The sequence below is a fragment of the Gossypium hirsutum genome, chromosome D01, assembly GCF_007990345.1.
Source record: "Gossypium hirsutum isolate 1008001.06 chromosome D01, Gossypium_hirsutum_v2.1, whole genome shotgun sequence".
Taxonomy (NCBI): domain Eukaryota; kingdom Viridiplantae; phylum Streptophyta; class Magnoliopsida; order Malvales; family Malvaceae; genus Gossypium; species Gossypium hirsutum.
The window spans coordinates 40687333-40705175 of NC_053437.1; the positions used below are offsets into that span (position 1 = coordinate 40687333).

The window sequence follows — 17843 nt, forward strand, 5'->3', positions numbered from 1 at the left end:
AATGTATTTCTAATAAAGCATGGAAATCATACCATAAAATTTTTAGTTCCTTAGGAAAGTTAGGCATGCATGAAAGTTTAAGTCTCTAGAATTGACTTAGCAGTTTCTTAAGGCGAAATCCTAGGAAGCATGGATTGCTGAAAATGATTTAGCCAACTTTTGTTTGGATCGTTTGAGCCTTCCAAGCCATCCTTGATGAATTTTTTTATCCTTTGAAACCCAACTTTGAGACTGTATGGCCTAATTTTATTTGAACCCTTGCAATATTTAGCCATCACTTTTCTCTTAATTATCTTTAAATTATCTCAAACACTAGACTCAGTACTATTCAAAATGTTCTTTGAAAATAAGTTTGGGAGAGTTGAAAAGAAGTATCATATTGTCAAAAAATTGTAGTACATACAGCAAAATGCTCGTAGAAAAAGAACAAAAAAAAGAGAAAAGCATATGTACTTGAAAGAAACTAGATGTACAAAAGAGCTTGTGAAAGCAAAGTAAGTTGGTGTATTGAAGGTAAATATTCCGAAGGTCCAATTGAAGTTGAATCTAAGGGTTTTAGCCTAAATTTATCTATCTTTTACCTACCCTTAGCCTAGCCACGTCACAACCTTTTTAAAGACCTATTGATTCAAGTTTCTATGCAACCTAAATTAGTGGAGAGAAATTGCTATGTTCAACATATGAAGGCATAAGTTAAACTTAATGATTGGTAGGGATTTAGCATATTTTTATTGAGGAAGAATTTAGCCTATTTTTGCTATCATAATAGTTTAGATTAATTTGAATAATATGTATACTTAAGTAGCATACTTATCATAAATTTTTGTTCTTGAGCATAAGTATACTAAATTCATAATTTTGGGAAGAACGTTATTCTGAAGGAGTTTTTCAAAGGTGTTTCTGAAAAATTCTTTTCAATTTGTGCATTACTCGGGATGAGCAATGAATTAAGTTTGGGGGTGTGGAAACACGAAAATATACACACTTTTTCATGCCATTTTTAACTCAAATTCATGCAATTTCAGTAAAATTCTTATTGAAAAATATATAATAATTATAAAATAATTAAATTTCACTCAAATTATTAAAATTTTGAATTTTAATTAATTTTATGTCAAATTTTTATTAATTTTGATCATTTCAACAGATTCGCACAAATGGCGAAAATTGACTCGACAGACACAACTTGAAGCGCAAAATCAAGAAGCGATTTTGAAGCATCAAAGATAATTAATTTTTTAGCCTAAGAGGGTCCAAATTATGAATATTAATTCATAATATAATTAATTTTAATTTTAATCCAATTTAATTTGAGTTAAATAAATTATTATTAATTAATTATGAAAAAAGGGTCTAGTTAAGCTAAACTGAGAAAACCAATACAACCAAGCACTGGGCAACCCAAAATTTTCCCACATGCTGACCCAATCAGATTTTTTGGCTGATTATTTAGCTTTCAAAATAACCCTTGAAGACTCCTTCAATTTGCATTCAAACCCCTCCACTATTTATGTTTTCCTAAATTTTCCCCTACCTTAAAATAGCTAGTTTGAAACCTTCAAACTTGCCACATGTGTGGCCGGCCATGGCGGGACTCTATGGCTAGTAATTTTTGCTATTTTTAGTAGTCTACTAAACCTATAAATACCTACCTTGGTAGTTCACTTCAAACACATCTCAAACCTTTTCATCCTTTCACTTTTCTCTCACTCTCTCCTTTTAATACCCCTTCCTTGTTCTTCATTTTTTCCCCCATTCCCTTGATGATTTCACCTCTTGAGAAAGAGTCTTTAAACCACTATTGGAAGTATCATTCAAGTGTTGGTAGAAGCAGCGGTTCAACAAAGACAAGTAAAGAAGGAGGAACGAAGCAAACTAGTCAAGCCTCAGAGAAACACCGGATTTGATTCTTGTTCCTTATCCTTTTAATTTGATTATTTTTGCTATGAACATGCGTACGAATATTTGTGGTGTTGATATGTTTAATTTAATTAAGATGGCTTAAATTTAATTTGTGTTAGGTTGATTGCATTTTGTCCACTTAATTTATTAAAATTGTGGTTTGAGAAGAACACTTCACGAGAGTGCAAAATCAGTGTTAGATTCGGCCTTAGGAAATGGAAAAGAAAATATTAAAATTGAAACTTTAAAGACTACTTACGATTATTCCAAGGAATAGGTGAGTCCTTAATCCCATAGTGGTTCAATTATAGAGGACGATTATTGATAACTTTAAATTATATAGATTTTTAGAACACCTTTTTTTACTTATAATGTATGCAAATCCTGAGTATTTTGATAATTAACTATGTATTTTTAGTACATATTGAAAATTCTGGCACAATTAAAGCAAGATTATAATTTTTGAGTAATTAGGTGTTAAATTCACATAATTCTACTCAATGTTGTTGCATTTTAAAGTTTTCATAATTTGTGCTATAATTGTTGCAGCTTGGTACAATGATTTGTTCGATGTTCAAAGGCAGTATGGCTGACACATGCACATGGGCTAAATATCAATTAGCATGGGATGGCAAGCTAAGGCATTGGACTCAACAAAATTATTTTAACCCAGCTTGGAAGTGGGTTGCTAAAAAAAACAAGTCTGCCTTTTACATTGGAGCCCAAACTGTCCATTAAGGGGGAAAGAAGACCAAATTCGGCAATGACTTGGTAGAGCAAACCAACCAACTTTGGAATAGTTAATTAAGGGTCCTTACATGTGTAAAAAAATCACAAATCATCCCCATTCAAACCCCATTGTTGTTGTCCAACTCATACATTAAATCAAGTAAATATCAAGCTAGAATCATGAAAATATCAACCCTCTTTCCATTAAATATGGTCAACCATGCCTGAGAATTGTCTAAGGGATGTTCATGCTATTTTTAGCAAACTCACAAGCCTTCCCTCATGTATAAATATTACCCTCAATTCACCTCTCAAGGGATCTCATCATTCATTCATTCAACACATTCTCCTATCTCCTCCAAGCCTAAGCCTTCCATTTCCCTTCATTTTTTCCATCCTCTTTGAGAGTTCCACTCGTAAATAGTTCTTGAGAGAAAAGCTCTCTTGGTAGGCTACCTTTAGGAGTAATTTGCATCGAAGCAACGAAAAAAATTAGAGGAAGCCACCACGGATAGTTCTCAGCAAATCACCAAATTCATCTCAAAGTTTCTTCTTCCTTTCTCTTTAAATTGTTCTTAGTTTATAAACATGTTAGCAAATTATTTGGTGGCTTTTTCATTAATGATAACGACTTAAATTGTTTCAACTAGAATGGTTACAATGCCTTAATTCGATTCGTTTAATTTATGTTTCTATTGTTCTTACCTCAATTATTTATGCTTCTAATTAAAATCATTCATGGTGTTCATGCATTAAAATATGTTTGACTGCATTAGAATTAATTACTTAATCTAGATCAGATGGTGATTAATGGACGTAATAATTAGAAGATGCATGCTTAATTTATATCTAGACAAGAATGAATTAAAGGATCCTAATAATTCCGAAAGAACACTATTACCTTGCATAACTTTAGATTTATGTGATTAAATTGTTTCAAACCTGACCTGTCCCTATTACTTTGCATAAATTCTAAGGAATTCTTTGTTAAATGTTGACATAGAAATATTCACATTTTTCTAAGTGACAAATTTAAGATCTCAAAAGAGCTTATGATTATAGATTCCAAGTTCATAACTGATCGAGTTGCTATGGAATTTTTCTAGAACATTGTTAAACATGATAATGAGCTAATTAAATTAAGAGTTGTAATTGTTCTAGCTTATTTATGTTATTGTTATTAAATCTTGTGAATTGCTGCTAAACATTCATTGCATTTTATTTTATCTCATTTGCATATTAGTTGTTAATTTAATTTTAACATCTATCACCATCAATTATTTTATTTTCTTAACCAACTTGTAATTTTTTTACAATTACTAATTATTAACACAGTCCTTATGAAGACGATACTTTTTTTACTTACTTATTACTTGATAAGGACTATGTATGCTTGCACATTTCATCGTGAACCAGTTATCCAAGGACAATCATCATCCAGAAGAATATAAAAGAATATATTAGGATCGTAAATGATCTATGAAAATAGGATAGGAGGATTAGTAATTCAATTTTAACTAAAGAAATGAAGAGAAAGTGAAAATGGTGACTAACAGCGGTGGTGCAGCGACAGTACGGCAATTGTAAGGTGTGGAGGAGGCATGGTAGAGACGAAAGTCTATGTGATGTTGTGGTGGTGGTTCAGTGAGAATATAGTGGCCGATGGTAATGGTATGGCCGCAAAATGTCAAAGGAATGGCGGTTGAAGGAGGATGAAAAGATAAAAGGGAGGAGAGAAAGTTGAATGAGAAAACAAATGGGAGTTTTGGGTGTCTCGGTGTATGGGACGGGAAGGTCAATGGGGGAGGGGAAAATGTGGAAAGGAAGTGGTTCAAGGGGAAGTAAGGGAAAGTGAGGGAAAATAAGGAGCAAAAGGTGGGCAATTCATGGTAGGTTGACTAGACAAACAAGGAAAGAATCTTCCCTTGTATGGCAAGTTAGTGCGGACGACAAGGGGGTTTGACCACCCATTGTAAATGCTAAAAATTCTAAAAAAATATGTGGGTGAAGGGAATTGAACATAGGATCTTAGAGAATTTAATTAAGCTCCTTACCACTAGGATACTTACTTGTTTGTTCATGAATTGACGAAATTAATAATAAAAAATATGGGGTGTGACATCTTGAATGTATAACCATCAACTCAACACCTATCGCATCATGCATCACAAATGAGTCATCTTGGGACAATCTCACCGAATAGCATGTTGTGACTAGCTATCCTCTTTGAAGATAGAATTTCTTAATGTATTGCATGATAATACCTATTATAGGGGCTAGTCCAACTATCATATGATCATAAGAAAATTCTGCTTACTTTCAAGAAGTCTACTTAGTGAAACCCACATGACAACGTCTACCTTGGGGGCAGGTTCATTTCATTCCATCAGAAGAGATTATTGATGGAGGTCATAAGTATTGTTTAGGGACCTTCTCCCACTCAATATTTTAAAACACTCGCAAGATTTTTTATTTATGATTTCAATCATATATGATCAATATATGCTTGACAAATACATGTGACATTCTTTCCTAAAAGATATGGCATGCTTATTTCATGTATGCATGACATGCTACGACAATTTTATAATTTCCACATTCAATTATAAACAAGAGTCAATCAAACAATTTTGATTCTCCATAGTTTTTCTTTTAAAGGAAAAACCAAAGAAATGAATGTGAACAGTGCACTAGGTAGGTTCCTAGAAAAGGAAGGTGAGTCATATTTGACCACTTAATAACCAAGCCTTTCCTTACCAGATCCAATCCTAGACATGCACCTTCTTATTACACACTTCTCACAGTAATCAAATAACCTAAAGAAGTGAATGGAACAATACAACAAATGTATTTTCTCATTACCACACTTTTTATCTTCCATAGATCAACTGTGGATCATCTCATACATATATATCACAATTATATCATAAATAATAATTAAACAGATATATAAAGAGATGAGTAATAAAATAAAATTGCCAACCAAGGTTTCTACGGTTTTATTTCTAGAAAATAGATGAAAAACAAAAATTATATAGTTTTTCATCACAAGACATTCCTTGTGTCTTCAACCGCCATCGCTCCATCTTCTCCTCACCATGGACTCTTTTTTGGAAAAATTATATTTATGTCCTATGTCCATGTTTGGCTCACAAGAATTCTATAAATAAAAAATAATCCTATGTGGAGATGATAGTCCATGATCTATTTCGTAATAAACACAAATGGGCAAAAAAATAATAATTATATAAAATATTGCATTCATTCACATACATTCCCCTAAACATGCGAATAATTACAAGAATATCACATCTTATCAAATATTAATCAAATAAGATGAAAAGAGATTTTTTATTTCGGTTTACACCATAAACATAACACAACCTCGCTTTGATACCAATTGTTAGAAAAAGTCTAGTTTGAAAATGGTTTTCTTGCACAACGAAAAATTAAAATTTTATAAATCAACCCGTTTTGTGATATTTATGGCAATAAACCTTAACCGAATGCGTGCCTGTGTTTCTAATAAGTGGATCCTTTATGTTTTTCGACTTTTAACCAAACGATTTTTTCTATTATTCTCATATCACGAACTGCATTGAGTGTGAGCTCAAACCAATTGAACCAAAACATAGAACTAGAAAAAGCTTTCTTTTTCAGGTGAAAACAGAAATTCTTTCTTCTTTAATATAAACTGGTAAAATTGTTATTCTGAAAAATATGCTTATAAGTTGAGAATAAATTCTCTCTATTTTTTGGCATAATAACAATCTCAAAATTTGTGTTAATAGCTCTACCTGTGTCATCTATTTATAATAAAAGAAGGTAAAACCCTTGTAGAGTTGTAAAGGTTTATTTTAAATAGAAAACAATATCCTACTTAGAGTAGGAGAAGGGTGAACGACTCACCCTTGTATTTTTACTAGGGTTGCCGACCCCTTCATGTTATAAGAAGGGTTTTGGGTCTCTCTCACATCGAGGTGAGACCAGATCACCACTTTTGTATGGCTCAGCTTTCCCTTCTTACTCCTTTTTCCAGTCCTTTTGTTCCCCTCCATGGTCCATTTTTTACTCTAGTTGTCTCCCTTTTCTTTCCAATTGTAGTGTGTTAACTAGGTGTAGTCGTCCAACCCTTGTAGTGTATGCTTATAATTTTTGTTTTTCATTTTTGCAACACTCTCTCTTTTCTCTCCTTTTTCCCCTTTCAACCTCCTTATGTCGCCCCTCTTTGGTTGTTCTCCATCACTTTTAGCTTCTTTCTAGTTTATTTTGTTGTGACCATCTATACCACCACCATATGCCACTCCTCCACCCTTGAGCCATCCTTATACCCTTGAGCCATAATCACCACCATCTGCCGCCATGACTATCGTCACCCATCATCAGCAAATCACTGTACACCAATAGTTTTTCTCCCTTTCTCTTTTTCTCTTCTCATATCAATTTTATTATGCTTATAAATTCAATCTATTCATTCTCTCTAGTTTTGTGATATTAGATATCGTTGGTGTCGTTCATAATCTTCAAAGACCCTTACCACTGTGTTAATTCTTTGTTTATTAAGATCGTAAGTACTTTAAATCTTGGATATCATCAACATTTCCTAACTCTTAAAGAGATGATCGAATGTAATATTCTAACTTCGTATTGTTGGATTGAAAGATCGTTATCAAAGCATGCAATCTTCTGTGATTTAAGGAGTGGAGTCTATATTTAATCGTAGAAGCATAAGTGTTATCAAAACAATCAGTTTTCTATTCAGATCTCGTATTATTAGGCTTAATACAGTGGTAACTAAAATATTATCATATGTTAAATATTCATATTTGGGTCATTATAATATCACGATTTAGATCGAAGATTTTGGACGATCAAAAAGAGGTTTGTTTCTTACCTTACATTATTATGTGTAAAAATTGAATTTTGATCGTGTGGATATTATTAATATTACATATTAGTTTAAATATGTGTTGGCTAATTATGCCAATGTAATATTTTGAAATGGGCTAATGTACGATGACTACAAACTTTTTGTTTATTTGCCTGTTGGTGGATGAATTTATATGTTTGTTTTGAAACTCGTGTTATGTGATCAAATGGCATGTTTTTTATTAAGTAAATCGGTTATCATGATAAATCATGGATGCTATTATTTCTATTCTAATAAGCATGAAAAGAAAACCCATGCCTACCCTTTATGTTAACAAAATCTGATTGCATGTTAAGCATGCGTATTGAGATATATTTGTTTTTGTACGGTATATCACATTGCATGGGGTTGAGATTATATTGAAGGGAGGAAGTTTCTAGAAGTTTAATGATCTGCACTTTCTGGTGGTATATACACATATTCTGGCAGATTATCTATAATATCTGGTGAATTGTCCACAATTTTGGTGTGCTATTGGATGGATGAGTTTTAAGGAGCAGTTTTATGGTGTGTAGCGGAGTTGGGTAGGAACTTTTTGAAAAACTCCATATCGACATTATCATGCATAATGACATCTGTGAAATTAAACTGCTTATATATAATTTTTGCTATGTTCTGAAATGTATGTTTAAATTACTATTTGTTATGTAAGTTAAGACTCACACTAAGCTTATTAGCTCACTCCTTAGTTCTGATTTGATTTTAGATAATCCCTGAGGTTAGGACTTGGACGCGACTACTGGAGGAGTTCTCGGTTGTTTTTATTTTTAATATTTTAAAACTTTATTATATGATTATTTTGGGACTGTAATAATATTTTTATGGACTGTGGCATGATACTTTATATTTGGGGATTTTTATTTTATTATCGCATGATGTTTTATCAAATATGCATGAAAAACTGATTTTTAGTAAAAATATGATTTTAATACAATTTTCCACTACAATAATATGAAGTTTGTTTTTAACAAAATATAATCTAACTTTTTTGAAATAATTATTTTTTACTAAAGAAACTCTAAAGTCGCTTGATGATTTTAAAATATTACTTTTGGTGCTATTGTCTTTTTATATTTTTGTATTAAATCTAAAAATATATATATTATAATATTTGAACCTAAAATATCATGTTCTCAATATATGATTTTTTTTATCTTCCATGTATGTTTTACAGGGTTCATTTTTGGGGCTTGTAAATTTCTCTTCCAACAAGATTTGAACCTGGATTCTCTTTTTAAAAGTTTAATGTACTTTACCAAAGCACTCAACACTTGTCGGTATATGTGAACTTTTTCATTTCAACCAAAAACCTCTCATTTTTTTTTCTTTTATGCATTACATTTATATTTAGGGTAAAGTACAAAAATATCACTAAACTAATACTCGCATTCTATTTTAGTTACTGAACTTTTAATTTTTTTTCGATTTAGTTATTAAACTATTCAAAATCAAAATTTTTGGTTACCGAACATTAACAACAGTTTGAAATTACGTGAGTTTTTTTTATTGCTCTAATAATAAATTTAGCCCTATAATGTTTATATATTATATCAATTTAATCCTAAATATAAAAAATTCAACAAATATAGCCCTCAATGTTTACAAATTTTGTCATTTTAGCTCATGTTCTAAAAGACAATAAATTTAACCCTCAACGTTTACAAAATTTGTCACTTTAGCCCTCTAAAATTATTTATTCTTTTTTTATGTTTTAAGAATTATATAACTTATTCGCTTTTTGTCCAATCAGACCAAGCCAACTCTACAATGGTACGATCAAGTGCCAACTCATCCATGATAGCATCCAACTCAATTCGAGTCGTCACTGCCCAAATGACCTTCCTCAATAATCTTGCCTCCACGTACTCCACTAGTTCTCCCCTTATCAAAGTAAAAAAAACAATTCCTTCCTCTTTTTTATAGTATAATTTAATGTAATTATTTTACTTTTTCTTTCGTTGATCAATCCAAAAAAAAAATTGAATTCAATTAAAAGGTGCTGAATTTGATTTAGTTATTTTTGCATTTTAAGAAAACATAAATTTAATTAAAATTAAAAAAGGTAATATTAATTTGCTAATTTTATGAAAACATTAATTTAGTTTTTGATAATTGCATTATATTTTATAATTTATATTAAAGAAAAAACGTAAATTGATATAGGTATTTATGTGTATATATATATATATATATATATATAATATTTGTGAGCTTGTTTAATTATAAAGAAAGCAATTTCAGTTGGGAGCAAAAATAATGTTTCTTTTGAAGTTTCTCCTATCTAGGTCGTAAGCCTATGAGTAATCTTTTGATTGTGAAACCTTCAGATGGATCAATTTTTCAAAAATATTGTTCTTTAGCAAGGTGTTAACTTTTATTTCTCTTATTTCCCTTTAGTTTGTTTCATTGTACATACCATATTTGTTTTTCTTCCCTTGTTTAGTTTATGCTACTTGACTTAGAGCTAGTTTAGTATTACTTCTCAAAAGCTAGTTTAGTATTACTTCTCAAAAGTTTTTAGACAAAAAATCATTTTTGAGGCAAAAACTAAAATATTCTACTTCTATTCTTGGTCAAAACAGTATTTTTGCAAAGCATTTTTTTGTGCCACGAGCATCTTGTTTAACAATATTTTTATGTCAAAAGTGGCTTTTTGAATAAGCGGTGCTAAACTGACCTTTAACGTGAGGGGTAGATATGGGTATATGATCTACATAAGGTTACTTATTCTAAAAAATATATTTTAGAAGGTTAAAGTGATAAATTTTGTAAATATTAAGAGTTAAATTTATTAAATTTTTTATATTTAAGATTAAATTGATAGAATGTTTAAATATTAGAGGATTAAATTTATTATTAGATCACTAATTTAATGATTAAATGGAAAAAAATTAATGATTAAAATAAAAAGGGGAGCAAGTCACGATTTCTATACTTTATATTAAGCAGAGAGTTTTAACTAGATCTGATCATGGGTCGGGTCACTTGACCCAGCCCGATGGTCCGCCCGAAATGTGGGAGGGTTTAGGTAAAAGTATAGACCTGAAAAATGGGCTTGGACAAAAAAAATAAAACCCGTTTAAAAACAAGTCGAGCCTCGGGTATGATATTTTTGGCCCGGGCCCGGTCTGACCCGAATTTACTAAAGGATAAAAAAATCTGCTTTTTTTTTTAATGTTATTTTCTTGTTGTTTTCTCCTTATTTTGCTACCATTTTACTATTATGTTGCTACTATTTTGTTGTTATTATTTGGATATCGTATAAAATTTATTTTATTCTTAATTTTGTTATTCTTTTAAAGGTATTTGTTAATTTTTGTTATTATTTTAAAAGCATTTACGTTACATTTATTTTAGTGTTATTTAAGTCTACATATTTTTTAAAATTTATTTTTAATTTATTAGAAAATATTTATTTTAATATTTTTAATATTTTTAATGTATCATATATATTTAAAAATTATATAAAAATAATATAAAAATTAATACGGGTGGACGGGGCGGAGTTCAAATTTTATAATTTTTATCCGAGTGAGACAAAATTTTAGTCAGATTTAATTTTCATCATAATTTCGTTAGATTCTCATAATTGTATCCATTCTCATATCTAAATCCAACTTTTGCAGATAACCGGCTTTCTTTAAACTTAGTTTTCTTGATTGCCCGACACACCGTTATCCCTTGTTAAATGCTCTTTGCCCTTTTCTCCTCTTCTCTTATTTTTTCTCTCTGAAAATGGAAGGAGTGAAATTGGATAGATGGGGTTATGAAGTTAAAACCTCTTCCGATTCTTGCATATCTGTAATCAACGCTTACTATCACCAGGTATTAGCTCTTCTCCATCTTTTATTGCCTGTTTTGTTTGTTTGAATTGGTAATTCTTTGTTTTGGAGAAGATCCTTGGTTCTAGTTTGTAAGAGTTTATTGTTGCAGGTGCTTTCCTATGGAAGAAATAGGAAAGTGATCTTAGAAGCTCCTGTTCTTGACAAAGACTGCGTTTTAGCCAACATTTTGGCCGCCCATTTTCTCTCTTCCTCTGACCCTTCAAAGGCTCCTTCACTCATAGAAGCTGCCAACGCTGGAATTGTAATTTTCTCTCATTATATATATGGTTTTTCCTTTGAAAGTACAAGAATACTGGAATTCGTTATAATTTGGCTTTTTGTTGCTTTGAGCAGGAGCAAGCCTCGTCTTATGAGAAAGCCGTTTTTGAAGCTGTCAATTATTTGATTTCTCAGAACAGAGATGATGATGTTGCCGTGGAGTTACACTCTAAGGTATAGTAGCCGTCTTTCAGGCATTTTATTCCTTTGTATTACTTTATAACTGTATGTAATTTTCTACTTTATGTAAATTAATCTTGCACGGTGCATGAGTGTTCTCCGTCAACTGCCCACTCTCTATGGTAACTTTATTAAAGAGCTTATAAATAGAGAACCAAATGTTTCATTTGAGATAGTTTGGCATTTGACAAATTTGAGCTCTCTGATTCTGTTTACAATTATTTCTCTGCAAATACTGCAATCACCCTTACCCTGACAGCCTCTTGTAGCCTTCATCACCACCATCTCTTCGCGATGTTTGGTTTTACTGGTTTGCAACATTTCTTCCCCCCATCAGAAAAGAACCCTCTACGTTTATTAGCATTTTAGATAATTTAACAAGTTTTGTCATATTGATCACATAAGAGGCCATCCCGATTCAAAATTTAATGGCTTAAACAGTAAGTGATAAAATAAGTTCTGATAAAATAAGACCAGATCACTAATGTCTCATGGCTTAAATGTTAAGAAACGTCTGGTAGTTGTATGCAATGATAGTTGTGGCATGCTTCACAAATATCACGTTTATACGGAGCTCTAATTTTAGTTAGTTGATTCCTCCAAATTTAGGCTTGATTTTTTTTTCCTTCTAATGTTGTTTATTGTCTTTGATTCACATTTCTTGCAGCTCTTGAGAGATTTTCCAAGAGATCTTCTTTCATTGAAGAGGGCACAAATACTATGCTTTTATATGGGTCGACCTGATTTATCTTTAGATCTTGTTCAACAGGTGACTTCCTATCTGGTGAAGAATTATTTTTCCTGATTCTAAAAGGAGTGGGGAAATTGGTAGCTTTGACTAACCAATTTTGTTGCAATCTTCTGTTGCATTCCTGGATTAATATGTCTCACTTCTACATTATTATTGTTTCATCTATATTTTGTTATATTGACTTGTTATCTAAACAACTTTCTGTTTTCCCATGAGAACTTTCGATTTGCATTTCCCAATCTTCCTGTAATGGTTTTTATATTTAATAGGTTCTACCTCGAAATCAACAAGAAAATTTCATATATGGCATGCTTGCATTCCCATTATTAGAGCTTGGACGAATGGCAGATGCAGAGGATGCTGCAAAAAAGGGATTTGAAATAAACAATCAAGACGTTTGGGCACAACATGCTGTGAGTCCTAATGTTGTGACTACACATTTAACTTCTTTCCCTTAATGTATTTGAGGTTGTTGTTTCCAATTATATAATTTCTATGCTGAATGAACTTATATTTTACCATATGCATTTAAATTGGATGGTCAAGTGGTTCATTGTTGTTTTTTTCTTTTTTACGAAACAACTGGTTCATTGTTGAACAATAACGGCTCCCTGTTGTAAATTATTGAAGATTGTTTTCACTAATTTGTACAGCAAAATGGCACCAATGCATTCAATCGCTGTTTATGACAAGAAAAAATTATTGCAATAATCAATATTAAGAATTATTATGTATACATGTACTATTACTAGAAATATTTATTTTTATGAGACATTCTCATAGTTTTTGCTTTGTTAAGCAGCTGTGCCATGTTCTTCAGTATAAATGTCAATACAAAGAAGCAGTTCAGTTCATGGAAGAATGCTCAAATGCATGGAGTTCTTGTTCATCATTCATGTATGCCTTTTAGGCCATTGAATGAGTTTTACCTTATACTTGTATTTCTTTCTTTCTTTCAGTATTAAAGTTTGAGAAATTTCTAGGTTAACCCACAATTGGTGGCATGTGGCTGTCTGTTATTTGGAAGGTCATTCTCCAATTACAAAGGTCAGAGAAGTTTATGACCATTGTATTTGGAAGGAATTGGAAAGAACTGATGCAATTGCTGTAGAGGTATTTTCTTCTTTTTGCCATCTTTTCAGCATCATCCATAATTTGAAATTACAAGTTTTTACTTGTCCTGCACATTTAGGTGTGCCTAAATGCTTTGGGCCTGTTATTGCGAGTTTTTGTACGGGGAAAACTAGATATCTTTGAGGATCGCTTGAAAGTTTTGGCAGCATCTCTATCAGATCAAGTGAGTTGACCCTCATGTACAAGTTTATTCAAATGATTTAATTTTTTTTAATGACTTTTTATCTGTTTAGGATTGAAATTATATGGTTTTAATGTCCACCGATATACTTGAAAACTCTCAATTTTCTGATGAATGCCTCTACTTTTATATATGCCTTTTATGGCATCATAAAGGAATTGTTGGAAATTCTATTGAACTACACACACGCGCACACACATGCATGTTTGGAATCTGGAATAATTTACATGCAGTGCTAAATTTCTGTTATCTGGGTTTTGGGCGGCCTCTTGATTAAATCTCAAATGGGATTTGTGTTTGTTGTAATTTATGAAATTTGAGTGCATGTAGGCATCATAGAACGTTAATATATGATACTGTAGATTACAGGCTATTTTCCTTAGTGAAGTGGAACTTGGACATATGTTCCTGAGCACATCTTTTAGACCTACACTCTTTTTCTGTGAGATTGTTTTTTGATTATGTGTATTACTAGCACTGGATTGATTGCTGCTTCTATTGCTTTGACAAGGATTTATGTAGGAGAAAACCCCTAAAAACATTTAGAACGAGTTTGGATGAAGGATAAAAAATACATACAATTTTGATGTATCTCTACCAATTTGAGATTCTTTGGTCCTTATCTTCTCTTTGCTTAATGCTAATCAATGGGCGTGCTTGACTGACATATATTAAGCAGTTCCTACCTTCCTGACAGACACAAGAATGTCCTAGAGTGGTCTTTCCTTTCAATCTGATACTGTTGTGTGCATGACTTTGTTGTTTGATGATGTTTGTATTCCCTGTATTGTTCAGGCAAACTGGTTTATGGAGTGGCACCTTGATTTGTTGATATTATGGGCCTTAGCTTTTACTGAGGAACTTCCTAAAGCAGAAGATTTACTTAACGGCTTGAAGTTCAGGTCAGAAAGATATTTCTCTTGCTTTTTTGTCATTTTGAAATGTGGTTGCTTGATCGCCTTTGTATTTCTTTTTGTAGACTTTCCAAGATGAACAAGAAGAAGCAACAAATAATGCAAAGAGCAATGCTGGTTTGTTCTAATCGTTACATCCTTTGGCATTTATAATTCATATTCTTTTGTTGATATAATGAAATATTCCAATACTCTATTTATACATTTGTTATGTTACTTTATAAGCTTCCTGTCTCCCTGATACCATGTAGGTTTAGTTGAACTTTAGTACTCTTACCTCACGCTCTTGCTCTCTAAATATTTTGTTCTTAGCTTGCCGAAGCCATGTATGAGTATGGACGAGGTAACGAAAAACAAGCACTAGAAATACTCGGTCCAGATTTTGATGCTTATAGTTTTAAGGTAATACTATTAACTATCATTTCGTTGGTAATTTGGTTGCATTGTCAAATAATTGATAAATATTATTGTGATTCTTTTTTTTGGGAATGTCAGATTATTGGGGCATCTGATGAACAGCTTGATGTATTTAATGAAGTCTGGTACACTATGTTGCTGAATACTGGACAAGTTACCAAAGGTAGGACACCTAATCTTGCTAAAAAGTTATACTAAAAAGGCCATTGAGGTTGAAAAGTGCTTCTAAATAGTTTGATAGTAATTATCATTGTTGTCAATTAGTGTTTTTGAGAAGATAGAATGTCTATTTTTAGATATAATGTTGTAAAGTAGAAAATATGTATTTAAATGATATTTAAAATTGTTAATATTATAGTATATATAATATATAAATTTAAATTATAATAAAAGTATTAGAAATAATTAAGTAATTAATATTATGATATACGTAATACATGAAACATATAAACTCAATAATATTTATATAAAAAATATATAAAATTAAATTATAATTAATTATAATTGACTCAAATGAAAAGTATTATTATTTTCACATGTTATTATTACTATGATGTCAAGTTATTACTATTTTGGTATTAATAGATATTCAACTTATATTATGGTATAAATATAGTAAAATAATTTATGATAACCCATTGTAAATATGAAATATAAATTTTAAATACTTTTTAAATAAATAATATAAATATATATACAAAAAATAAATAAATATTTAAATTATTTATAAAATAATATAAATACTTTTTAAATAAATAATATAAATATATATACAAAAAATAAATGATATAAATTATTTATAAAATTTAATTTAAATATTTAAATTATATTTGTTTTTTATAATTAATATAAATGAAAACTAGCTTTTGAAAAATCAGAAGCTAAAGTTTTTAGCTTTTTTGTTTCGCTTAAAAAGCTAAATTATAAAGCTGATTTAGTTTAAAAAATTATTTGTTTATTATTGTTTTTAGTTGAAAAATATTTTTAGAACTCTGATAAATAAAGCCTAAATTTTTGGAACTTGTAAACAAAATTTTATTTATGGTTATTGGTTTTGACTTTTGAATTGTAGCAATTGAATCAATCGAGAAACAGATACCGAAGAGGGAAGGGGCTCCTTTCCTGTGGCGTCTGCTGGTAAGTATATGTCTATATAACTCTATCTTGACACATTATCAATTTGGTATGACTCGGGAGTGTCAGACGTGGCATGTGTCTTGACAAAGTTATAATGGTCAGTTTTTATTTAAGTATGTAGAAGATATTTATAGATCATAACTGCATATTTCTATCCATGTGTTGGAAATAAGCGTCTAATACTTTTTACAAAAATGGAGAGAGGCTATAAGCTGAGTGGCGGGCTGGAGATTTTGCAAAATTTAAACTAGAGATTTTGCGTGTCAATGTTCAGGAGAAAGGTTATAAGCTGACTGGCAGGCAGGAAGCCGCGACTATTGGTGAGAGGGCCAGACTGTTGGAGACAGCATATTTCAACTAGCCTGAATGTGCACTAGTAGCTACATATATGATATAGCATTTGTATTAGGAACAGATTGAATCACCGTTCAGTCACCACCGTAATGAAACTAGAATGTAGCATGTCGTTTAAATTTGCATATTTACATTACATCGTCTGATATGTAATACGGTTAAATTAAGCTATTAGTCCTTCAATTATGTATAAATTATGAATTTAGTTCTTGTACTTCAATTTAGTCATCTTCAATTTCTATAAGTTTAGAATTTTAAAATTTTAGTCTTGACCAAATGGTAGAAAATATTTGGTCAAACAAACAGATTATTGCATTCATAATTTTATGTTAACTTGTTATTTTCACATATTATTCACAAAAAAATTAGTTAATAAATTTAATGAATATCTATTACATTAAGACTAAAATTTTGATATTTAAAAATATAATGACTAAGAATGATTTAATTGAAAAATATTGATTAAATCTACAATTTTATATATAATATAAAATCTTTATTAGATAGCATTTGTCAATTTGTCTGTAATTTTAAGATGAGCAAAATTAGTAAGGCTTTACAATAATCATTCATCATGTTGTGAATTGTTGAAGGTAATATGAAAAACTTTGGACCCAAGTCCATTTTGATGAATGGCAAGGGTAGGGCTCAAATTAAGCAAAAGGCCGAAGACAAAGGCAAAGCCAAGTTCAACAAAGGAGATGTTGCACTAAAGCCTAAAGGAGGGGTGGCTAAAGAAGGTAAGTGCTTTTGTTGTGGTGAGACCAAACATTAGAAGATGACACCCTACTTCAAGTCTTTATGTTATTGATATTAGAGTGTAATCTTTTGTTGTGGTGAGACCAAACATTAGAAGATGAACTGACTTGTCTACCTTGAAGAGGTTAGGAAGGCGAAAGAAAGTAGGGTGTCTACTTCAGGTCTTTATGTTATTGATATTAGAGTGTAATTATGATTTATGAAGTTTAAATGCGAGAAATGCCAAGTGACGGTGATTAATGTAATGACCTAGTTTCTAGTGGTGTCGAAAAATATGATTTTGGGACCTCGTTTTCATAAATTGAATATGTAAATATTAAATAAATATATTTACTGAGTTATTATATAGGTG

General features: G+C 30.9%; 1 protein-coding gene across 3 annotated transcripts; it reads left to right on the top strand.

Moving 5' to 3' along the window:
* The first annotated feature begins 11070 nt into the window (after positions 1-11070).
* LOC107920927 (tetratricopeptide repeat protein 38) lies at positions 11071-16946 on the top strand. 3 transcript variants are annotated; one of them, XM_016850762.2, is made up of 14 exons: positions 11071-11386; positions 11495-11647; positions 11740-11838; positions 12512-12613; positions 12865-13008; positions 13398-13492; positions 13579-13708; positions 13788-13892; positions 14706-14812; positions 14890-14941; positions 15137-15226; positions 15320-15404; positions 16314-16378; positions 16653-16946. In XM_016850762.2, exons 1-14 carry the CDS (start codon positions 11297-11299, stop codon positions 16737-16739), a joined length of 1404 nt encoding a protein of 467 aa, XP_016706251.2. In that variant the 5' UTR covers positions 11071-11296; the 3' UTR covers positions 16740-16946. The 3 variants fall into 3 exon arrangements, with proteins under 3 accessions (XP_016706251.2, XP_016706249.2, XP_040942187.1); XM_016850760.2 differs by having other exon boundaries at positions 11107-11386; positions 12865-13020; XM_041086253.1 differs by having other exon boundaries at positions 11107-11386; positions 13395-13492.
* The last annotated feature ends 897 nt before the right edge of the window (positions 16947-17843 follow it).